Here is a 24,802-nt window from a genome sequence, read left to right on the forward strand (position 1 = left end):
CATTTAATATATGTATTAAATTACATATATTAATTAAATATATTACATTAATTCTATTCTATGATATCATATTATATTATATATTAATCATATTATATTATATCATATTATATATATATATATGTATATATTTTTAAAAATAGACTATTATAGGCATCATTATGGAAGCTGCATACCTTGTAGTATAGTGAAGTTCTTGATGAGCTGGCCATGTTTGGAATCTACCAGCTTCATTTCTTCCATGATTACCGACAAATTAGCAACTTCAACGTCTAACCTTGACCTCATCAAATCCTGTTGCATCTTGAGAGATGCAGAGTCTAAGCGAACATTGGCTAGTGTGCTGTTCATAAAAATAAGCTCATCCGAATGTTTACTTAAGGTGTCTGTACAAGTTGTCCTGACCTCATTGAGATTGCTAGTCAGTGTCCGTAGATGATGAGCAGTGTAGCTGATGTTGCTAATGATATTGACTATATCAGTTTCGAAGACCTGGAACCTCTCTTCTAGCTGGTTGAATTTGGCAGAAGTTCTGTTTTCATATTCTTTATGCTGTTCCTGGAGATCCTTCAGATTTTGTTCGTTGGCTTGGGCAATTGTGGTGATGTTTTCCACTTGTCCACTGAAGGAGCTGAGCTGATTGTTCATGTCTTCAAGTGTATCATTGTTAGCTTTTGCCAATGCTGAGTTGTTGGCAGCCAAAGTCTGTAAATTTTGTACTTTCTCCTTAAGCCAGTCAGTGTCCTTCCGGGCTTGAAGGACAACCTGCTGCAGATTTTGAAAGTCATTCTTGATTCTTAGAATAGCCAAGCTTGTATCTTCCATTGACTTCTGCAGGACACTGATAAGATTTCTTTGCTGTATTTGTGTCAGGTTTAAGTTGTTCAGGTTCATGATGACCACATTATGAGAATGCACTTGGTTTTGCAAGTTTGTTTGGATATTAGTTGTGTCTTGTTGAAGATTGTTGATATAGCCAGTATATGCTTGAAGAGTCTTATTGACACTGATGATCATGAAAGAGTTACTATCTAAGGCACTTCTCATTTGGCTCTGTCTATCATCTAATACATTTTCAGACTCTTGCAGCTTCTCCAGTGTATCTTTGTTTCTGGTAGTTTTCTCTGCAATGTCATGAAGCTGCTGACGAAGAGCTAGAATGTCAGATCTGAAGCTGGAGAGTTCAGTGTTAGTATTCATGGCTTTTTGTCCAGCTTGGTCATCTGTTGTACAGAAAAAAATTAAAGTATTTAGGATAAGTTTTTTAAAACACAGTATAAAAAAGCACAGTGTATTTTAAGTACAGTCAGACTGTCAAAATGTTTTATCAATATACTTCTATACTATCTGTTCCAGAAAAAAGAAACTACTAAGCAAATTCTGCTACTAGACTGAGAAAAAAAATCAAAGAGAAATCAATTATAACCTTGTGTCCTGCTGAGAACAACAAAATGGTGATTCTGTTGTCATATACAGAAAAAACTATCATTAGAAATGGATGAATATACACAGTCAAGTAGTGCTATATTCTGAATAAAAACTGGATGGTAAACAGAATCCAAAATATTAAAGAGGTATCAGTAAATTTAAGTTTTGAAGTTACAACTGGATTTTGCTGAAAGCTCAGAAGTAAATTTTAGCTGTTCATACTTTCTTGCTGCTTTCCTCGTAGGTGGGATATCTTCATTATGATTTAGTACATATAGTTCCAGTTTTTTAAAGTTTAGTTTTGAAAAAGTTCTAATACCTATTTTCAATCAATCTGGGTTAGAGACATAAGCTTTGCCAGCAGGCTACTCCAGATATGACAGGATATGATATATTTCTGGTTTTCTCTCCGCTATATTACAATTGCTTTTAATTACATTTATTTTGCTGTTATTGTTTCCTCATGTTCTGAGTTTGAGAAAGGCAAAACCTTTAATCTTTGAGGAGCTGTTGCAGCACAAACAAACTAGTAGGCTGCAACAAGGCTTTTACCATCTTCAGATACTACTTTCTGTGCTGCACCTCCTTCCTCCAGCAGCCAGACCACACCACTCCTCCTCCATCCAACCCCCCTCCCACGCTCCTCAAGGCTATTTAACCACTTAGCAGAACGAGCTACAGCTGCACATCATCCATGTCAATCAACCCACTGCCGCTGAGGCAAGGCCACAGCTGCATACCATCAAGTGCCAATCAACCCACTGCCTTCATTCTTCTAACAATGAGCATCTCTGCTCTTGCATATACTGCCCCACAGAATACTTCTGGAAGCTTGTCTGTGTATGATTAAGCTTTTGAGGCTGCACAGTCATCAGCCAGGACATAGAAACCAAGGAAATAAGCAGTCAACACTCGCTTTCAGGGAAGATTCCCCTTCTTGATCTCAGTCACTTCCCTCTCCTACACATAGCCCATATATTTTTGTCCTCATCTAAGTGTAGCTAAATTTATGAATTATGCAGTCTGAAGTCCATCATTTCCGATGACTCCAAGAGAGAGCAGGATGCTTTTCATAAACTACAGTGAATACAGCTATGTATGGAGGTTTCTTCTGGTGTGTCTGAATGAGTCATGATGGCGAACATCAAATGGTGGCTTGTGAGACTTCAGTCTGAAAGTGTTTATGGACTCTTTCAGGGATGGACATCTTCCCAAGCACAGTTCCTCTCACCGCCACTTACCTCACTCCAGTATCTTCTCAGTTCTGACTCGTATGTTTACCTCTTGGTTATAGCTCAAACTCTATTGTGTTCTTACCCAGCTCTGACAACTGCCAGTCCACATACAGCTAATCTCTGAAAGCCTGTCTTTCATTCCTCACAGATTGTTTTCTTTCTGGTCCTACAGCAGTTCTCTTACCTTTACGCTTCCCACACATTGCCTCATAACTTTCTTAACCTCCTCCATGGCAAGTCCACTTAAATGGGAACTGATGGTCCTGAGCATCTCACTGGCCATCCGTCCAGCAGCATGTAAAAATGTGTGGGTGTGAATGAATCAAAGGTGCTCCAATTTGTGAAAATTTAATCAGCATAATATAATAACCCAAATACAACCCAAAAGGTTGCATGCACTTTAAGGTGTAACATTTACTTCTGTACATGTACCAGTAAAAGTACATGCTACTGAATTACCCTGTCTTTGAACTAAATGCAGTGCGCAATTACTTCAGAATCCAGCTATTTTTTGAGGGGAAAAAGTTGTAAAAAATTATGATCAAGCTGCAAGCAATTTTTCCTAGAATTACACATCTCAATATATGTTTTATGAAGCCAAACCACTTATTTCAAGAAGCACATGCATGTATGTGTATATTAATATATATAAAAATACAAATTCTATAAAATATGTCTATGCATACATAAATTGGAAATAAAGGCTGTTTCCTTTGCAGACAAGGAAGAAAGGTAAAAATGTACACATAGTGAGTAGAATCCTTATCTATGATTTTTGTCCATCTTCCTGCAAATTGAAACCTGTGATAGCACTTGGGAGACCCGAACTCGTAACAACCTTGTGTCCTGTATTCCCTCAGATGATTAGGAAACATTTTATGGAAGGAATCAACTTGCCTCAGACATGAGTTTTGAACATCTGATTGTTTGTGAGCCCCTTCAGATGGCCTTCAGTTTTGAATCTTAATTGCTAAAACAGCATCAAGATGACTGGGTGACAAGATACCATTTTATGTAGAACCTCTTGTGCTGTGCAACAGCTTCTGCTATGTTTTACATCTCTACCTCAGAGAAGACTATTCGTGAAGACAACCTTTAAGTGTCTGTTTTAGTATAAATGATTTCAGAGTGACTTCAGTGGGAACCGTAAATATTGAAGTATGCTTAAAATGCTGACCTGAGTAGAGATGATCTTAACTATTTTTAAGAGCTTTCCCAAGTACTTGAAAAACTGGAATAGAAATGCTGTACCTTGTCACAGCCACAGATTTTTCAGACAAATTTCCTGCTACTATCTGCCAGTAGAACACTCCAAAGCCATAATACAAAGGGGCTTTGCTTGTGTGTAGATTACCTAGTTTCTTCAGATCACTCTCCACCTCTGTAAGCTTTTCTGTATATCTTCTGTGGGATGTTTCCAGACCACCTGTCACGTTGTCCATTTTTTCTACAACTAGGGGAAAGAGAACAGTATGTTATGGTAAGAAGAAAAGTGAAATTATGAAAAAAGTCTAGTAAACAAGAAAGCAAACAAAACCAGCACCATTGCCATCAAAAAAAGAAACCACCTTAAAATTGCTTCATTTGCCACTGCACTCTGCTGTTGCTCTGTGGAATGTTGGAAGGATGAGCTCTTATCTGCTGGTGGGACCCAGCATTCTTCCGGTTCTTCAGTCTGCCAACAGTCGACAAACATTTCTTTGCTCATGAGGAATCTCTCACCTGAATAAGGAACCCCCTCTCTGTGGGTTTTCCTCATGAACCAAGTCCTTTTAACAGTATTTCCATGCTCCAAGCACAGTGCTGTGTGGCAAAGGCAGACTGATTGCTAAATGCTCAGAGGCATGAGAGAAGACTTCCCCTTATTTTGCTATGAGTCACTTATCCTTAAAAAGAACACTTCTTTTTCATGTGCCTTTTGATCATTAGCAATTGCCACCTGGACAGCAAACTTTGGGCTGAGATAGCAGTTTGAAGATATAATTACTAGATGTTTTGAGGATCGACTTTTAAACATCTTGATAATGGTTCAGATCACTCAAAACAGTCCTGAAACCATTCTGCCTCATTAACATTGAAAGAATGGTCATTTAGCAAGGTCAGATTTATGGCTGATGTGGTCTGTATGTTGTGATGTCTGGGTAGTTTTCTTGTCACTGAGACGATCTGATTGTTTGATGCAATACGGAGACAGAAAAAGCAGAGCAATAAATAAAGTACCTGAGGTGGTTTCCAGTGTCAAAAAATGAAATGTTTGCAAAGTTAGAGGCAGCCTCCAAGTTCCATACCAAACCTTGTCTAATAGGCTTTTGCATTCAAGCCACAGCCAGGGGCAGAAAGTTCTTTTCATCACGAGATTGTTTAGCCCTTTTGCTACACTGGGAACAGAATGGATCTGAACAAACTGTAAGAGAGGCTACACAACTTATTGTGCCAGATTCTGCTTTCAAACAGAAGAAACAAGGTGCTTCCCCTGTCTTGAGACTGCTACTCTTTCTGTCTGTGAGATAATCTGCAGCTAGGAAATAGCCTCATAGAAGTTGTTGCTATGTAAAGATTTGGGTTTTTACTAGAAGCGGAAATTCAGGGGATCTTTTGCTGCTCATGAGCAACTACAGGAATCCCAGACCTTTGAAGTGTAGTCCACCAAGTGCTCCTTTTTTATTAACTTTTGCCCTTGTTTTTCTGACTCTGGGTGCCACAGCTGCACAGCAGGCCTCTATTGCTTCCTAAAAACCAACAGGAGAAAAAGCAGACCAAGATTATCTCTGGTGCAGCTGCACTGAGGTGAATGGAGCTACAACAGGGAAAAAGTCTCAAGGTTTTCAGAGAGACCAGACACCCTTTGGTGAATTACCTGTCTGCTCCTTTCTATACTGCTAACAAGCCAGCAAAACAGGGACTTTACTGTGTGTGCACAGATGGAGTCAGAGTATGGCTTTCTGTATTTCAGATGATGGCAAACTGCTTGCTCAACAGCAGATCCAGGCTACAATAATAGCTTTGCTTTTTCAGGGTAACCATTGCCCAATACCTTCTGCTTTAGAAAGCATTTCTCCCCCCAGTATAGTACTAATTTTTCACTGGTTCTTCTGCTCATTAACATTACTTGTCAGAATGCTGTATGCCATTTTTCCTAAATGAATCCAGAGTTGACTCTGTTTGTCCTGCCCAACTGTCTTCCAGGCTGGAGCCCAGACCAGCAAAGGTCCTTTTTTTGTAACATTTGCAGTCTGTTACTGCAAGTAACAAAAGTTACAAAAGTAACAAAAGTTACTTTTGACACTCCACTGATGAATGTATACACCTACACATCACATGCAGTGAGTGTGGGGGCCATACCTGGCTTTTCCTTCTGGCTAGCTCTAGGTAGCTCCTTGTTCAGTCTGTGGTCTGATTTGTTTCTGGATGGTCACTGTGAAGGACTTGGCTCACTCTGGGCACTTAGAGAGGACCTTGTGAAAGCATCTGGATTTAAAAAGCAGGCCCACTTCAAGTGTTAGTGCTGGACATTTGCCTTGACTGGCAATGTCACATCACCTATGGGTCTTGTTAATTCAGATTTAGTGTAATATTCACCTGTTTTCTCCAGTCATACAAATACACTTGGAGTTGGCAAATGAATATATATTATCAATAATGAAAGGAAAATGTAGTTTCTTCCTTTTGCTGCTCAAATGAATGCCAGTTTGTACTTCAGATCTGAATTTTGTAAAACTGAGATTTTATACTGTCCTATAACAACAAGAGTATTTTCATGGTTGAATGAAATCTAACACTGGAAACTTGGGCTAAAATATTCCCCTGAAAAGTCCAAAGCAAATGAAAACAGTAGAAATCCTATCAATACGTAGTAGCCTGTACTGGCAGTTAGATGAGATTGGGTGGAATTAAAGATACACAGTGTATGATATTTTCATTGCCAAAAGTAAAAAAAAAAAAAAACACCACCCCACAATAAAAAGACCAAAGCTGGACAGTAGCTATGGACATTCTTTATGTGGAACACCCCAAAAACTTATTGAAGCAGGACTTTAATCAGAAGCCTTAATGGTATTATTGACAATTGGCCATGATATGTGGGGAAGACTGTGCCTGGACTGTGTCTGAAAGATCACTAATGAGCACTGTTAAAAGGTCTTTCAGTCCCCAGCAGCTTGTCTCCTACAGAGAGTAACAGTTTTTCATTTCAGTGCGTAACTGGAAGCCAAACACTTAGCTGGAAGATGCTGTTTTAGAGAAGCTGGAAAGAGAAGTCTGCTTTCAAATATAGAAGGTATATACTTTTGGCTATTTGACACTAAACTGGCAACGACTTACCCAGATTAACTGATGTGAAGTGCAGAATTAGCTATATCAGGCAAGCTATTTCCTTTATTTTAATTCTGTTTCCCCTCAGAGGGCAAGTCAGTCCTGTTGTGTGTGAAGTGTAGAGGAGAGAGAACCAGAGTCAAGTTCAAACCACCCAGATCCAGCAGCAGAAACAGTAAAGGTCTTTGCAAACGTGAATACAGGGTTAGCTTAAGGATTCCCAGCGATGCAGGTTAAATTGAACTTTGTCATCTCATAGACAAATCAACACATACATTTGCTTTATACAAGGGCAGGATCTCAGCCTCCACAGTCAAACAAACTGTGGGCCTGGGGGACTTGATGTCCTGCCCAAACTCCTTCCACAAGCTATCTGTAGCTTATTTACTTTCTTGCTACTGCCCCGCAAGTGGAAAGGATGAACTCTAGGAAGAGTAAGTAGAGAGCTGTGGCCAAAGTAGTTTTTGCTGCTCTTGAGGTCAAAATGGGTTATATAGATGGATGTCCTGTTACTGTGAACGCCTTTCCTTCCCTGGCAGTAGCTCCCACCACCATCTCTAGATGGAGCCTTCAGCGGTAGGTGAGCATGTGGAGCACTCTCAGCAGCCAACCTCTGGGGAGTGTCTCAGGCTTGAACAGCCGCTTCCAATCTTCTCCAGTAAAAGGCAAAGGCAAAACAGGCAGATTAGCTGTAATATCCCTTATGAAGGCCACTCTGCTGCTCTCAAAAATGCAAAGTCTGTCTTTGCCTTAAGCTTGCTTCTGGGATAGCTTCACCTTAATTCTCAGCTTGGTCAGATCTCTCTATATTGTCATCTCACTTTCTGACAAGGTCACTGTGGAAAATGTGGTAATGACAGTCCAAAAGAGGTCAAATTTTCAAGCAGTTGCTGACTGGAACAGTGAGGACTGTCTGCGTCTCAGCCACTATTTCAGAAGCAGGGACAAAATGTGCCATCTCATCAGGAGATGCTGGCCCTAGGCAATGGCAGGCAAACTCTGTCTGGGAGACAGATAAAAGAAGTAGATGAATGTCATGGTGGGCATTAGTGAAGAAACTTATAAACAAGGACTGACCAGATAATAAGAACTACCAGAAATTCAAGCTGAGAACATGCTTCCCTCACTGGAGTGAGTCACAGGAAAAGCATTCACCTTCAATAGGATAATTCAACACTGCTTGGTATCAGAAAAACTACAGCTTTGCATACTGCATTTAGTTTAAGAAAGTATGTGTAAAAAATTACAGATTGCTTTATAAATGTCTTTAACAATAATTTCATGTTTTCTCAAAGCAAACTAATAGTAAACCTGGCTTGCTATTCCTTCGTGACCTTGATGTTTAATTCATGTTTTGGTTTCAGGTTTCTTCAACATACTATGCAATTTTTACCACCAGTTTGGAGGTTTGTTCTATGTTGACTTTGCCTCCCATTGAGTTATTTTTTTGCCTGCCATATTTAATCCACTGATTAGTAGTTTTAATATTTTAAATCACAAAGGATATCAAAATACCATGTAAGAAATGAAAGTTTTAAAAGTAGTTTTGGGCTTTATAAACCTAAGTGTGGGAGGCAAATCTAATGGAAACTTAGCTAAGAGACTGAAAGAATCCCCAATGCCAGCAGAATGCCTTCTTTTAGTGTCATGTTGCAATCAAAAATACAAGCCAAACTCTGATGTAGAGAGAAGAGTTCAAGGGGTCTATAAAATGTTGAGTTTTGTTCCTCCTTTAAGGTCCAGCTCCTTCCCAATGATAAAAAATACTGCAATAATTCCTTTGAATATGGACCGTCAGCTGGGGTTTTGTCTTACTCATGTTTTCCTTACAAATTAGAGCTTAGGCACCGTGGAGACAAAGCTTTTAAGCTGCAGGTACAAAGAGCAAAACTAATACCTGACATACGACTATTTGCTGCTTGGTGTTACAAAACGGATACCCTGGACTATACAGAACTTTACTCTAGTGTATGCCTCTTCCCCTTGGCATTCAAGTGGAGCAGTCACCAAGTCAGTGGGTGGTGGAGCCGTGGTCACCAAGATGTCTTAAGGTCTGTCAGCAAGATGTGCATTATCTACCTTCCCATAATCTTCTTCCCATTTTTTTTGTGGGGGAGGAAATTCTTTTGTCCTTGCCCTGGATAGATGTGGCTTCATATTGCTATGACAGAAAGACTAGATCCTGGTCAGGCACTGAAGACTACTCAGTACAAGAAGGAGATTTAGAAATGAGTGTAGCAAAAACGGGGCCTCAAGAGCAAAGCTTGGGGAAAAGACGGTGCTAGAGGCTCCCATGGAGAAAGAAGCTTGCAAACTGTGGATTGAAATGAGGAAGAGAAACCCTCTCTCCCAAAGAGATCTCTTGGACAGTTTCCTTATTACTATTGTTTCCTACACACACATAAACAAATACTTGCCAAAGCAAGACATAAAACAATGGTCCCCCCAACCTGATACACTGTTTCTGATGCCAAGTGGGGTCTGAGTCTTCTGGTGAGCCCCAGAAGTGACAGCCTTGTATAAAACTCTCTTGAGGAAAATTCCGCTAAATCCCAGGCATTTAGTGGCCAGGTTACAGCCTGGAAGGATCCCATCTTCATCTGCTGTAAGCAGATCTCTGCAGATTTATATCTGCAAAGGGCCTAAGTTTGTCCTCCCCTAGTCCACATAACCAAACGATCTTATCTTTATAGATCAACAAAAAGTTTTTGAATCCTGGAAAGTGTTTTTTTCACCAAAATCTGCCTTGCAAAGACCAGTTACACATCCTTCAGGAGAATGTCCGACCAATTACATATGTATTGCATTTCTTTACATTTGATTTTAATTTGCCACATTCCACCTGCTTTATCATGGAAAAGGAATACCTATATGTCTCTATCTGTCCTTCATATTCTTTCAATTCCCTGGCTAAATCTTCCATGTAAACCAAGCAGTTTTAATTTTCTTCCCACTCAAAACTGTAAGAAAACATCTTAAATAAGTATTTATCCCTTTCTATTTCTACAATTTCCTTTTCTTTCGCTGGCAAAGGACCAGAGGTGATGTCAGCTCTGCTACGAGTGCAGCTGTTGGCGCCACAGGATGCACTGCATGCTAATCACATGAGTATTTACCCAGCTTCTTGGAGAGGTTTTGATGCTACTCTCAAAGCCATACTTGAGCAGCTAGTTTAAAGCTAGCTTGGTTTTCTCCACAACATGCTGCGATGTCCTGTTATAATATTCACAATGATGTTATTCACTTTCTTTTTCTTACCAGAAACTCACGTCTTATTTAACTTACTATAGCTGTGACTGCACAACAAGCAGGCATTTACCTTAAAACATTCATAAGAATGCCTAAGTGACCACAGTTAATTGGTGCTGAGGATGTATGGGGATTTTAGGCTGTGCTTTCCAATGTGCCCATGACTTGCACAAAAGAAATTTTCTCCATTACTGGGTTGCCCAACTACCAGAATCTTTGAAATTACTGTCAAAAGTGTCTAAGCAACTTTGTTCATCAAAATAATTCTAGATAATACGTTGGCACCCCCTGGTTCAATCTTTTTTCCAGGTAGTCCAAAGTAATATTGATCCTGCACTTTGTTCCTGCGATAAGTATTATATTAGTAAGACTATTGCTGGCTTCCTGGCTCTCCCATTAAGAAGGACATTCTGGAAAGGTGTGCAAGGTATAGCACATGTTACAGAGCTTTGAGTCTTCCAGTTAGTACTCCTTCATGGTAGAAGAATGATCAGTTTGTTCTAACTTCTTTCTTTTCTTTCAAATGTCTAATCTAGTTTCAAAACTTAATTGTTAGAAAGTGAAAACCAATGGTTGCAGTTTGTTGTTATGTGCGTACAAAAAGCCAGCATTGCCAAGGTATTGATATTGAAAGTGAAATGTGATAAATTGCCTATCTATCTAGTATGAGGAAATGCGCTTGGATGCCTGGCTGAAAGTGAAATGTTGGGCTTGACACATACATACCTTTGTATCCCAGAATGGCTACTGTGATTGTTAACAGGGCACATAAAATATATAATAAGATGATGGAAAACTTCAGTGCCCAGTTATTTTTACATTTGGTACATTGAGTCCCCTCCTGAATACCTGCAAAAGAAGATTTACAGATTTTTAAAACAATGGCAAAGAACACATTGCTGATTTTATCTCCCCATTTCCTCTCCTCCATTTTCTAAAGAACAAATTATTTATGTAAGCAGATGATATATGGGTGCCTATCTGCCAATTCTACCAGGAGAGCCTCCACAGCCGTTAAAGCATCAGCTTAGTGATACAATCACTTTGGGATTTTAGTGTGTGGAAGAGAAGCAGGTTCTGCTTCACTGGAAAACCTGCGGCTTTCCTGAGAGACAGGACTATTTTCTGATTATGCTAACAAGACTATGGTGAGCTTCGGAAGTCAAATGTTTATTAGCACCTCCTCTGTCAGGCATCACACCGCAGCAGCTCCTTCTTAGCAGCCAGTCTCCCTATAGGGGCAACAGAAGACAGCAAATGCTCTGGCAGGAGGAAATTACAGAAATAAAATAGCATTGTGAAAACCTGGTAGGAGTACTGGTCCTGCTTTGTAACCATTACCACAAATTATTACCATGTGAACACTTGCTTTCCATAATGAGAGAGACCTTTTTTCTTATTTGAGTCGGGGAGGGGTTGGAGAATACTATTTCCACAGAAAAGAAGGGGTGCTATACTGGTAAAGCTAGCGGTACATCTATACCAACAGAAAAATGCTGGTGAATTTTCCCTTGTGAACAAGTTTAAGAAGAAAGGTCCGCAAGTTGATGAGAGAAAACAGGCCTTTACTATTTTATATTTGAGCTTTCTGCAGAATGGTTTGGTATCTTTGAGTCTATTGGGGAAGCCAATATTCCTCTTCTCCCTACGTGCTCCTCAGGAACAGCTTGAAAGTGTTGGAAGCATTGATTAAATTACCAAGAAATTAATCAGAAACAGAAGCGTGTAAAAAAATGAAAACTGGACCACCGCACTGGGATGAATGGGAGGGATTTATCCCTCCTTCTGATATACGTTAAGCAGGCCAGGATTAATGTAGCTTTCTGTGTATGTCAGAAAACACATTTCTTTGATAATTTACACTATTTGTATACTATTAGGGGAGTCCCACAGGAAACCTTTAAGCTCTAATAAATTCTAGGTACCAGATTACTTAACTAATCAAAACTTGTTCCGTAGCTTTTTACGAGTAGCTTGTATTTCCCCTGAGGCCTAACCCACAGCTGATTTTACTTTTCCCAACTCACGACCTTCTTCAGAGTAGTTTTTTATTTTCCATTTTTTCAGAGAAAAACACGGGCCACTTGTCCTGGGTTCACAGAGGATGGATGATGGACATACCAAGTTAAGTCGACTGTACTTCTCTCACAAATAACAGTATTTTCCAGTGACTTCCCTAAGCTCATGGTACTTGAAGCAGGGATTACCATATTGGAACAACTCAGGAAGAGGATTTATACAAAGTTTATTTGACAAGGCATTTTCCTCAATTCCCTCTGCACATATAGTAGCTGTGGCTAAGGCAGAAACGCATCTCTCACAGGTCAGCCCACTTTCCACCTTACGTCTTACATGTTTTTTCTAAACTTTTCAGCTATGACATCACCTTCTGTTGTCATGTGGTGAAAGAGATGTCATAGATTTGGGTTCTTTGGCATTTAAGCATAAGATTAGTTGGGAACATATGGTTATTTTTTCAGGAACATTAGGGGAAAATGAGACAAAGACTTGTAAGCATAAACCCAGGAACAGAAACTCCAAAGGGGAAAGGCTTCTCTCCTGCCTGAGTAGGTGGGAAGGAAGGGAGCTGGCACAGACAGGCAGTTGCATAGCCCACTTACTGATGGCCTGGATTTGGAAGGCTGAAAACTCCTGCACCACTAAAGAAAAGATGCAAGTGTCCAGAATTCCATAGCCAAGTTTGCTTATGGGTCCTGATGTGTGGGCTGTTTTTCTTTGTTTGGTTGACAGTCTCAAGGAGTTCGCTAGTGGGGAAGCTCTGTTTGCTGAGCAAGCCAGAAAGGGAGAGTGCAGTTTTCTAAAGGTTTGCAGTAGGTATTCAGACACTGAAATTATTTCACAGTGGGAACTCATGGTATCTGGAGCACCATTTTGCTGCTCTTAGCTGGTATACTAATGGGTACATTGAGCCCCTGTGCGCTGAATGCAAGGTTCCTCCTCTGAAGGATTTTAAATTCAGATTCCAATCCTGTAAGTCTCTGAACATCCCACATATCAAAAAGCATGAGACGCTTGGGGCAAAAAGCACATCACATTCACCTTCTAAATACACAGTTAACAGAAAGCTTGATCCTCCCTATATTGATGTTAATGGAAGCAGGACCAGATCCGTAACTGGGAAGACTGATAGACTGCAGAGGTACAAAGCACAGAGAAAGGCAGAAATAAAACCAAAACCTTTGACAGCAACTGCACAGAGAAAAGTTTCATTTGATTACAGTCTCATATTAAGATTACTTATTTTATTACATGATCTGCTTTCCATCACTGTACTCCAGCTTCCTGTGTAGCGTAATGAGCTGAAACTGTGCTGATGTCACTGGATATATTGCAGTCTGGCATCTAGCAACACCTATGTTCCAGTGCTTCGTAAGGATCTTGTTTCACTTCTCTCAGTCCTTGCTATCGCTGGTTCAATAAAACAGCGCTTTGGCTTTTTGGAACTTTTACTTTTCAAACTGACATCAGAATAGCACCCCAACAAAAGCCAGACCTTTCCATCCTTTAACAGCCCACCACTATTGGTATCAATAACATAAACACAGTGTACTAAAGAGACCATACAGGCTAGAGTGACTCCATTAACTAAGCTAGGCTGGAACTGTGTATTGCATTGCCTGCTGGTGCTTTCTGTCTGTCAGCTTAAAATTGCACCTGGCTGCCACCGAACCCCTGCTACCCTCATATAACATGTCCCGGGTCCAGGGATGGAGTAAAAAGCCAGGGAGCTCTAACAGAGACAGACACAGTAAAGTCTTTCAGAGCTACTAAATTTACTCTTTACTGCAAATACATAGTTCTTAACTCTGCTGCTAGTAACAGCTGACCTTTTAGTTTACAAAACATATAGAAATTACTAAAGATAAAGGTTTCTTGAAGAAAAGATTTGGAAGGCTCATTCTGATGTCTTTCTGTGCAGTTAAATAAACCAGGCTACGAGCAAAGGTAAAAGCCAGGAATTCAATCCTCTCTGTACGGGGATGAATTACAGTGTAATCAGGGCTTCAGGACCTCCCCAAGCATGCAGCACAGCTTCAAATTGCCCTTCCCTCACTACCCTGTTCAAGGACCAAGGCCAAACAAGATTGTTCTGATACAGGAGACACATTTTGTCTGCAGGGTGAGGGCCTTTATTTTTATTGAAGGATTGCTCTGAAAAGATGTGATACTCAAAACATTACACAACAACAGATGGGAGATGGTTTCAAATGCTCATTATGATCACACAAAACCCAGCAGGCTGGCATAAAATCATACAGGTTTGTCGCAAGAGCTGAGAGTCAAGGCTTGAAGGAGCACATGCTTGGGATTTGACTTGACAAAACTTTCCCAGTTTTATCCACTCGACTACTTGCTTTCATGGTTTACATAAAATGCCATGCTCTTCCAGGAGATGTGTAACCACTCATTTAGAAAGCTGTAGGGTAAATGTACAGGGGAAGACCCTACATGCTCATTCCATTGATAGAACATATGTAAAACCTGCAAAAAGGGGTTCTCAGCTGAAGTCAACTCTTCTGCATTTGTTATTGTTGCTCCCAGGGCAGCACACTCCTCTCTGTGTCCTGTACACATGTTTTCAATGTTGGTCTGCTCCCAGACATTTGTCACTAACTTCCAAGCCCAGGGACCCAGGGTCACTTCCACACGATGCGAATTTCTCACTGCTGATTTGATCAACATCTAATAAATATCAGATGGGACACAATGTGCCTCATTTTGCTGGACACATGCTTTTTCCCATTCCTTTGCCTGCCTTATTTTAATAAGAGCTCTGGTTTTTCTGTCTCACTGTTGGGAAGACATCTGGCCAAACAGAGAGCGACCTAGTACAAAGAGATCCTGCTGGCTCACATGCTTTGGGGACCCCCTTCTCTGCAAACCAAGACGGTCACAAAAAAATATGCAAGTGAGACATCCCCCTGTTACTAGGCTTTGTAGTATTTGTTTTTATAGCATTGCATTCCAGTGACTGAAGACTTTGTTCTCACGCAGGGGGTATACATCTGCAGATTCCTTTTGGGCTCCAGATAAGCAGAGGTTTTGCTGGAGGAGGAGCTGGGTTTTTTGGTTTTTGGTTTGGGTTTTTTTTTTTGTTGTTGTTGCTATTCTGTGTTTTTTAATGGGAGACTAAATACCTTTGCTTTTTGACACAGAGTAACCACCTTACAAAATGCCTGACTCCTCAACTATATTAGTCTTCACCAGATCTCTGAACATTCAAATAGGATATGCACATGCATTTTTTTGCTGAGTAACACTTTTAGAAGCATTTGCCTCTGTGTTCTCTTCTTGGCTTTTGCTGGAGGATCATAGGTAGCTGCAGTATTTCTGTTAGCAGATCAGTTTTGACAAAGATTCAAAGTTCCCTTTTTAACCCTGACAAAAAAAATATGTACTGATGACTGAAGAAATGTAACTAAGGAAATGAGAATACATATGTTAGGAGGGGGTTTCCCCACTGTGATTAACTGAAAAGGGGTAACATCCCTTGAATTTTGGAAGGAAGACTGCAAGCCTAGTTTGCAGCCTTCAAATGATAAATTTCTCAGAGCTATTGTTTTCAAAACTGAGGAGTGGCTGAGGGAACTGTAGCCTGGAGAAAGGGCCTCCCAGGAGAGACCTTACTGCTCTCTACAACCACCTGGAAGGAGGTTGTAGTGAGGTGAGTGTTGGGTCTCTTTTCCTAAGTAACAAGTGACAGGACAAGAGGAAATGGCCTCAAGTTGCACCACCGGAGGTTTACATTGGGTTTTAGGAAAAATTTCTTCACCAAAAGTGTTGTTAAGCATTGGAACAGGCTGCCCAGGGAAGTGGCTGAGTCACCACCCCTGGAGGTATTTAAAAGACATGTAGATGTGGCACTTATGAACATGGTTTAGTGGCAGACTTGGCGGCACTAGGTTAATGGCTGGACTCAATGACCTTAAAAGGTCTTTTCCAATATAAATGATTCTATGATTCTAATAGCTACATTTAAAGAGGACTGAGAAAACTACATACATCTAGTTCCCTGCCCATGGCAGGGGGGTTGGAACTAGATGAACTTTAAGATCCCTTCCAACCCAAACTATTCTATGATTCTATGATTCAGCGTGTAGATAGGAATCAAATACTGAGAGGTACTTAGCCATGCAGAGTTGCAACAAGCTCCCAGCAGGTGCCTATCTCACTAGCGAAAGTAGATGATCCCATAAGAAATCCATCTCTAGGTTTAAGTAACTAAATGTCTTGAAAAACCTGGCTGTAAGTGCTTAAATTCAGGCACCCAAGCGTAAAATGGTAGGTTTTCACTAATATGCATGATAGCCATTAGGAAAGTAAGCCTATCTCTTAGGACAGGGAGGATTTTAAAATTCAGGCATATAAGCTGGTACATATATATACATGCATATGCACACAACACATACTTATGTTCAAATATGCAGAAAAATATATGCTTTTGCACTAACACAAACCCAGCATATTACATTAGCACACTCAATTAAAAAGCAGTCGCATCTTTGCCAACATTAAATTTTGTATAGCATTGAGATTATTGGATCCAGCCAGTCACAAAATTCACAGCGAGATTTTTGTCTTCTCTTCTGGATGGTGTTACCGGTTATTAACCTACCCTTCAAGAAAACAATTCCGGTGACCTTCCATGAATGGTTTCATTGCAGTCAGCAAAAGTGATGCTTCAATGGCTCCACATGACTAACCTACCTCAAAAAGTAGTCATTCTTTATAATGGTTATAAATGGTATAAACTGAGACTGGTTCATGCTTTTTGTAATTATTATTTTGAGACAAATCTTTCCTCAGTTTAGAGTATATTCTTACATTATAAAGGCTATAACTTGAGCTAAGTGTAAATAGATGCCCTACATTTTTCCTAGCTAACGTGTAAAGGTGCAAGCCCATCCTCAAGTTATTGGATGGTGTCAGTGTGAGGTTGCTGAGGCTTCTCTGAGCAGATGCCGCTTCAGCCACTGCATGGTGCCCCAGCCCCTCTCTGGCTCTGTGACCTAAATGCTGCTGGACCTAAATGTGACCTAAATACCTCTGGGGGGTAAGTGTGGCTAAAAGAGCAAACTTCATGGTTATTGCATGACTGGTCTGCAGGGGAGCACCAAACCCTTAGGTTGCAGTTGGGAAGTGCCTGGTTTGGGAGAGCCATGCTGCTGCCTTCATTCAAACTGAGCTGTTCCTCATGCCACAGCTCCCTCACGTGTGCGTATCCACCCCCAAGGCTTTGTGGGGAAGAGCTCTTGACGAGGCAAACCAAGGACATTTACTATATATTGTAAAACAGGGGTGATACCGTCAAATTGTGTCTGCTGCCCGCCCCTCTACCTTCTTGCTTAGTCTCTTGCCACAAGTTCATTTCCACTTGGGTCTAGGGGGAGTGTGAGTGCCAGCCTTCCTCCCACATGTAGTGTCTCCCTCCGCAAGCCCTGTCTCCACAACGGCCACGATCCTGCTTGCCCCAGTGGTGCAGTGCTGGCTTGTAGGTAGGCAGACTGCAACAGCCTGCCTAACTTCATTGTCAGATTTTTACAATGCCACTGGAAAAAATTATTTAGCACAAAACGCTGTCATTTGTTCCAGGATTTGCTAGTTTTGCTTCTGGTTTTCTAATCAAATAGAAACAAATGCAAGCTATGCTTGTTTTGAAAAGGTTTCTGGTTATTTACTAGGAAGCAATTAAAGCAGTGAAACTTGGAATCTAAGTGGTGGATATGTACTCACCTAACTTGTGCCAGGTTTCCTATGCCAGGTGGAAAATCATGAAACATGGCATCAAGACAGACGCCAAAACAGCCACGCGATATTTCAAGTAAATACGGCAAGACACAGAGCTTCTTTATTCATAAATTAATAAATAAATGGACCGACTCCAAACCACTCCAACACCACAGGTTTCTACAGTGTCCTCCATAACCTGACTGTCCTGTTACATAGCTGGTGGCCTGCACAAATACCCTCTGGAGAGGAAAAGACACACCTCAAAAGCCCGTTCTGAGAATTTGTGTCTTAAAAGAGCTGTGCAACTCCTGCAGGTGCCAGTGGTGCCAGCTCCTGTGATTTTATCCTGACCTTTACACTGTGGGATTTTCAAGCTGGTGCCCCTTTCTTTCCAAGTGCAAGATCCTGTACATGGCTTGGGGCAACCCCCAGTATCAACACAGGCTGGGGGATGAAGGGATTGAGGGCAGCCCTGTGGAGAAGGCTCGGGGGGACCGCTGGGTGAAAAGCTGGACCTAAACCAGCAATGCACGCTGGCAGCCCAGACAGCCAAACGTACCCTGGGCTGCACCAGAAGAAGCGTGGCCAGCGGGTCGAGGGAGGCGGTTCGGCCCCTCTGCCCCGCTCTGGTGAGACCCCACCGCAGCGCTGTTCCAGCTCTGGGGCCTCGGCACTGGAAGGGACAGGGACCTGCTGGGGCGGGTCCGGAGGAGGGACACAAACATGGTCAGAGGGCTGGAACACCTCTCCTGTGAGGGAAAGCTGGGACAGCTGAGGCTGCTCAGCCTGGAGAAGGGAAGGCTCCGGGGAGACCTTATTGTGGCCTTCCAGTGCCTAAAGGGGGCTTGTAAGGGAGATGGGGACAGGCTCTTCAGTAGGGCCTGTTGCGCTAGCACAAGGGATTATGGTTTTAAACTAAAACAGGGTAGATTCAGACAATAAAAGTAAGAATTTTTTAAAATGCTGGTGGTGGAACACTGGAAGAGGTTTCCCAGAGGGGTGGTGCCCCATCCCTGGAAGCATTCAGGGTCAGGCTGGACGGGGCTCTGAGCAACCTGATGGAGTTGAAGATGTCCCTGCTCATTGCAGGGGGGTTGGACTAGATGATCTTTGAAGATGCCCTCCAACCGAACTGCTCTGATTCTATGATTCTTGCAGCTCTATAATTACATGGGACTTTCAGCTTGCATTTTAGGCAAACAGCATATTCCCAGACTGTTAAAAAAAGAAAAGTGGGGAGGAGCTGTTCCTAAAGGCTTAAGACAATAGCATAATCCACCACTCACAGTATTTTTCATAATCCTGCGCCTACAGAGCCACTCTCACCACTGAGGGGGCAAAGCTGGGGCTTGGGCTGGCAGGGCAGGAGTCACCATGTCCCTCATCCCCTGAAGCTGGAGGGGGGCACTTCGTGCCAAGAATCCAGGCTATTTCAGTGGAAATGGAGGGTTTCCTTCCCTGGGGCACCTTGGAAAAACCCCACCCTTGATGATGTGCAGGTTGCAGCTTGAAACTCCATGCAGGGGAGGCCAGGCAAATTCTCCTCCACAAGACTGAGTCTGTTGGAGGCAGTGGCTGCTTCCCGTAAATCCAAACCCCACATCTGACATAATAAAGAGCCTCAGAGGGCCAGCACTATTATCTCTGGAAAGCTTTCAGCCTAGGAAATACTTTATTCTATGTAATGTACACAAACCCTTTCATTAAAGGAGAGGAGAACCCTCATTTTCATCCTGACCATCATCTCTCACTTATTTATATAACCCAGACAGCATTTTCTCTCTGGTTTTGTTCTTCTTCACAGTAGACCTGAGATTCACAATGAATTGTCAGAAATCCTAATTATATACTTCAATAACCATGACCATTTAATTACATAGTATTACCAAACAATGTCCTACTGTGATTAAACACTAAATACCTTAATTGAAAGGATACAAAAAGCCCAACCACAACATAGGCTAAGCAAAGACTGCTGAGTATCTGAACTGTATGTTAGGCAAATATGAACAGAACTGAAGACCAGTGCAATAAATCTTAAGAAAAATCATGGATGTCCAACACTTTTATGTCCAGCCATAGCAATGTGGTAAGAATATCACACCCACCAGAGGGTCCGACATCCCATAGAATATTAAAGACGTGTCTAGAGCTTAACTCAAACCAGAACATAAACCAGTAGTGTTGGTGCTTTTAAATAACTGCCTGGGACAAGTGAGATGTGCCTGTCCTCAGTTACTGAAAATCAAGCACAGGATCACTCAGTGCACATCTCTGGAACTAAATGCAAAAATCTAATCAGGCTGTTCAGAACATAAGAGAAAAACTAGAACAGTTCAAGGAAGATAAAAACTATGTATGAATTAAAGACCTGTTCAATGACAGGCAAGATAGCCACAATACATCATAGCAAAGATCCTCTCTCAAACTGTATCCCAATAGAGAAGAATCTAGACTGACTCACAAGATGATACATAGACAGATCTATAGGGAGATCAAAGCCAGATCTTTGGTTTGTGCAACTGCCTCCTATGACAACCTGAGGATATTCCATCAAATGAGTTAATTAAAACTAGAGAGAACAAAGCATTAGCAAAGTCACAGAAGGGATGTGTCCTTCAGAGTTATGCCACATGGCAAAGTAATGCCATTTCTGTCCAGGCCCTCCATTCTGAAATAAACAAGCTTCCTAATGAAACATAGCTCCTAATTAAGATGGTATAATTTCATTAATAATGTACATACTTTTTGGCCTCAATTCAAGCTACATTTGACTGAAAGGAGGAAAAAAGGTAACACATTCAAAGTGTGTATTTCCCCTAACATTCTCTATTTTTGTAACACAGTATTTAGATATTAGTGGCCCTACTAAGGGTGTTACGTTAACTGGTAGGTAGAAAACATAGCAATTCTGTGCTTTGTAGCTTTTGAGATACATTTCTTTAACAGAGGAGCATGATCTTTTCTGGGACTGTGACTGTGGTAGGTGCCGAAACTGCTTGCGAGCAACTGACCGGGATAAGGTGAAGTCATCTGGAACACAGGTGGAAAACCCATTCTCTTTGCAGGATGCTTTCACCCTTTGTTTTACTAACTTCTTCTGCAACTTTTAACATTATATTAAGGACAGTGCTAAAAACATTGGATCACTGTTTTACAGAACAAGAAAAGTTCATCTTTGCTCTATGAAGACTCTAGCCACGCACAACAAGGCAACGTTTCTGTATCCACTGATGCTACCACAAATGCTATTCTAGCTATCTACAGATATTTTTTTTTAATGTGCCTGCACAAGTTAAATGGGAATGCTCGGCAACCATCTGTTTCATATAAGTTTCTGTGGGGGTACATACGTGCACAGATGTACCCCTAACATGGTCAAGGCAGGTCATTCGTTTAAGCGCATTACAAAACCCCATGTGTCTCTTCAAAGTGTGCTTTTAAACTCTTGTAACTCATACGAATATAAAATAATTTTCACTAGGTAGTCTGAAGCATGCTGCATGACCTTCTCATTAATCAGGGTTTTTTCTCTCCTTCACCACCTAGTGGAGTGAAACAAAATAAAGTTTCAATCATATTTGCCTTTTTGCATTAGGAAAAAATACAGAGCTACTTTTGATGAAGCTTTCAGCAGGCAAAAATGATTGCCTGCAGGCTATGAACAAGTATGCCCAACTTCATGCGGAAAAGAAAAACTTTGAGAAAGTTATAAAGGCTGTGATTTGTTAGCATTAAAATGCAGATATATCTGTATCTACAAGTTTTGTCACATGTTCCAGCTGGAATGTTGCAATGAAATGCTGGTATTAACAGAACTGAAAAAAGTTAACCAGCATGTGATGACTCAAATGAATATAAAGACCTTTATCCACACTTCACTGGATTTATGGCAAAGCTTTTGTTGCCTTTACTAAGAAGCATTCTAATACAAAAATTGCCTCTTTTCCAACTGAAAAGTCTATCTGAGGTCATTATTTGGTCTTTAAAAGACTTATGCACATGTATAATTAGAGGTGAAGGTGTTTCTATTTGTGCTGGATACTTAGAAGTTACGTAGGCTCCTTACTTGGAATGTGACCCAAAAACCAGAGAGGGCCATGAGGAAGAACGCAGTAGGACCTCACAGGAGTGAGTGCAGAAAACACAGTACGTATACGAAAATCTGCTCTACTCATTTAATTATGGCTGCTGGTGCAAGCTGACACTTGTGACTAGCCTGTTCCAAGATGATATCAATACTGCCTGGCTGAGATACCAACACTGAACAGAGAAGAAAGGATGCCCACAGGCACTGCATCGAATGTAGCTCATGGCCACAAATCCACCAGTTGTAAATGCATTCCTAATCTCCTGAGGCTACATGTTCAACTGCAGGAGAGAAATTACGTCAGGGCATAAACACTGCTCCTCTGGAAGTGTGCTGCCTTACTACTCCCCTTGGCCAACCTGAGACACAGCATTAAATCACCTCCAAAGGAGAGGGGCTGGCAGGGCTAGGATTTATTTTTCACCTCGCTATCCTTCTAAAACCATTTTCTAAAGGTAGGGCTTTTTCCTCAGAAATATTGCAGGCTTGATGGCAGAGACAATAAATCCTGTTTCCATCCTTCACCCTAACCAGCCCCCCCCAACCCACCTCAGCCTCTGCCTCCTTTTCCTGAATCTTGTCTTTTCAAAATGGATGTCTTCCTCTGTGAAGCTGGATCTCCAGGCTAAGTGAAAAGACTGTGACCCAACACGGCTACCACCTTTCAGTTTGCTCGTTCTGTTCTCCTTTTCTCCCTCTCTCCTGTCTTCTCTGTGTCCTGCAGTATCTCTGACTCCTGAGCTCTCCCCATACCTCACTAGCACCCAATTTCCTGGATAAAAAACAGAATTAATTCCTTAGGCAATCAGAACATTTTTCACACAGCTAAGCCAATGTGCAATGGCTGTAACAATGGAAGAAGCAAGCAGCCCTGATAAATGGACTTTTTCCACCTAATACCATCACAATTTCTGTGAGTTTTTCCTGCTTAATATTCACCTGTGCCTAAAGAGGAAATTTTAATTCCATAAATGACTACAAGAAGTTTCCTGTACAGAGGTGGAAGTGTGGTTGATGAAAGCAATTCACGTTTTCCCTCCTAATAAAGCAATAAGCAAACTTACACTCTCTTGACAAACACTAGAAAGTGATTAATAAAATCTACTTGTTACAAGTGAGGAAAAGCTATGCAAGGGGCATCCAGAGCACTGCAGTCACAGACAAGATAAGCCACTAGCTGGCAGTACAACAAACATACTACCTACCTGCATAGCACCTACCCACTGCCTTCCTCATGTCAACACAATCACCATGTCAAGCAGGTGAAAACTCTAATGCAATCATGGAAATACAGGAGTCGATAAATCCATTAAAAGCATTAATTTACTAAATCTTAGGGGGTGCGTATGCCTTGTAACAACCTGACATCTTTTTATATCTTGAGAAATTTATGAGACCACCCCCTAACAAAGTACTAAACATGTTGCTACAGTTATGGTAATAATAGTAAAAATACCTGCAACAGTAATAATCTTCCTGAAACATATACTCCTTGCTATAAGCTTTTTCTTGATAGCTTACAAACTGATGGCAAACCAAATACTTGCAAAATATTTTTTTAATGGAGCCAGGGAGTTCTGGGGTGTCCGGCTCCAAAGCAGCACAAAGGGGAGGGAGCTGTCATGAGTATGGGGCTCCTGTGATTCTACATCTGCAGAGGACTCAAGTCTTGCCAGGTGTTTCAGGCTCATTGCTACAAGTCTTATTAGGGGATTGAGTTTGACAGTGAGAGGCTTAAATTGAACCAAATGATTTTCTTATCCAGAAGACTAAATAACAAAAAATTAGAAATCGTCAGTATAAAATTTATGTGCTTTAATGGAAATAAAATCCCAGGTACTAAAGAACATATTAATTAAGAGGCAGAAGGCATAATATAAATCTGTAGCTACAAGTGGGAATTTTCACATTTCAATTTAGACAAGAATTTGTAAGGGAGACCCGTGGGCTTCTTCTCTAGTTGATACATAAATATATTACTAAAATTTCTTGAGAAAGGTACAATCTTATGTAATAAAAACCCCTCAAAATCTTAGCTTGTGTTTCAGTGAAAGCAATCCCAAGGTAACTGAAAATAATGTTTACTTAATTGGAGGGCAACAGTTCAGGAAAGAAAGAAGGGAGTTGAGTGAACACAGTGAATCAAGAGGTGTACATTTTTTTATTTGGAAAAATTATTCTTCCTGAAGGTAATGCCAAAGACTTTCGGACTACAAACCTAAGTATCTACCTTACAACTTTTTCATTGGTTTCCAATGTCCTTCCAGACTTGGAAATTTATCATAACTTTAACTTTTTGAAGAATGCTGAAGTCCTCAATTAATGGCTGTAATAATTGGGTTTACCTATTTTGGTATGATATACCACTGAAAATACAAGGAAAATGGTCCCTTTCTGTACTTATTGCAAAAGGTGGCAAGCACTTAGAAAGTTAACAGAATTGCACATATTTGTGCCTAGCCTGAATTTGCTTTTCAACTCTTATTTTTTGTCAAATACCAAGATTTATTGGTCCTTGAAGCAAAAAAAAATAAAAATGATTGAAACAAATCTGGGGTCAATATTTAACTTCAGGGTCAATACATCTTGTGTTTTCACTCCCAATGAAGTCAATATCTGCTGTTATTTATGCCATAATCTGCAGCTGCTCTTTTGAACTCCAGCAGAGAAATATATCACACCCTTGACCCACAGTCTTTCAATCTAAATGTGGAGACATAATTTATTTGCTCAATGC

At 40.9% G+C, this 24,802-nt stretch overlaps 1 protein-coding gene across 1 annotated transcript in view; it reads right to left on the reverse strand.

The window, feature by feature from the left end:
• The window catches only part of COLEC12 (collectin subfamily member 12), a 102,124-nt gene that overhangs the window by 9,947 nt on the left and 67,375 nt on the right, over positions 1 to 24,802 (reverse strand). Inside the window, exons 3-5 of the mRNA XM_056331872.1 lie at positions 10,950 to 11,072; positions 4,018 to 4,116; positions 177 to 1,223 (exon numbers count right to left, since the gene is read on the reverse strand). Of these exons, the coding sequence (XP_056187847.1) occupies positions 177 to 1,223; positions 4,018 to 4,116; positions 10,950 to 11,072 (1,269 nt within the window). The remainder of the gene's footprint in view (positions 1 to 176; positions 1,224 to 4,017; positions 4,117 to 10,949; positions 11,073 to 24,802) is intronic.

This window comes from Falco biarmicus, chromosome 3 (genome assembly GCF_023638135.1).
Source record: "Falco biarmicus isolate bFalBia1 chromosome 3, bFalBia1.pri, whole genome shotgun sequence".
Lineage (NCBI taxonomy): Eukaryota > Metazoa > Chordata > Aves > Falconiformes > Falconidae > Falco > Falco biarmicus.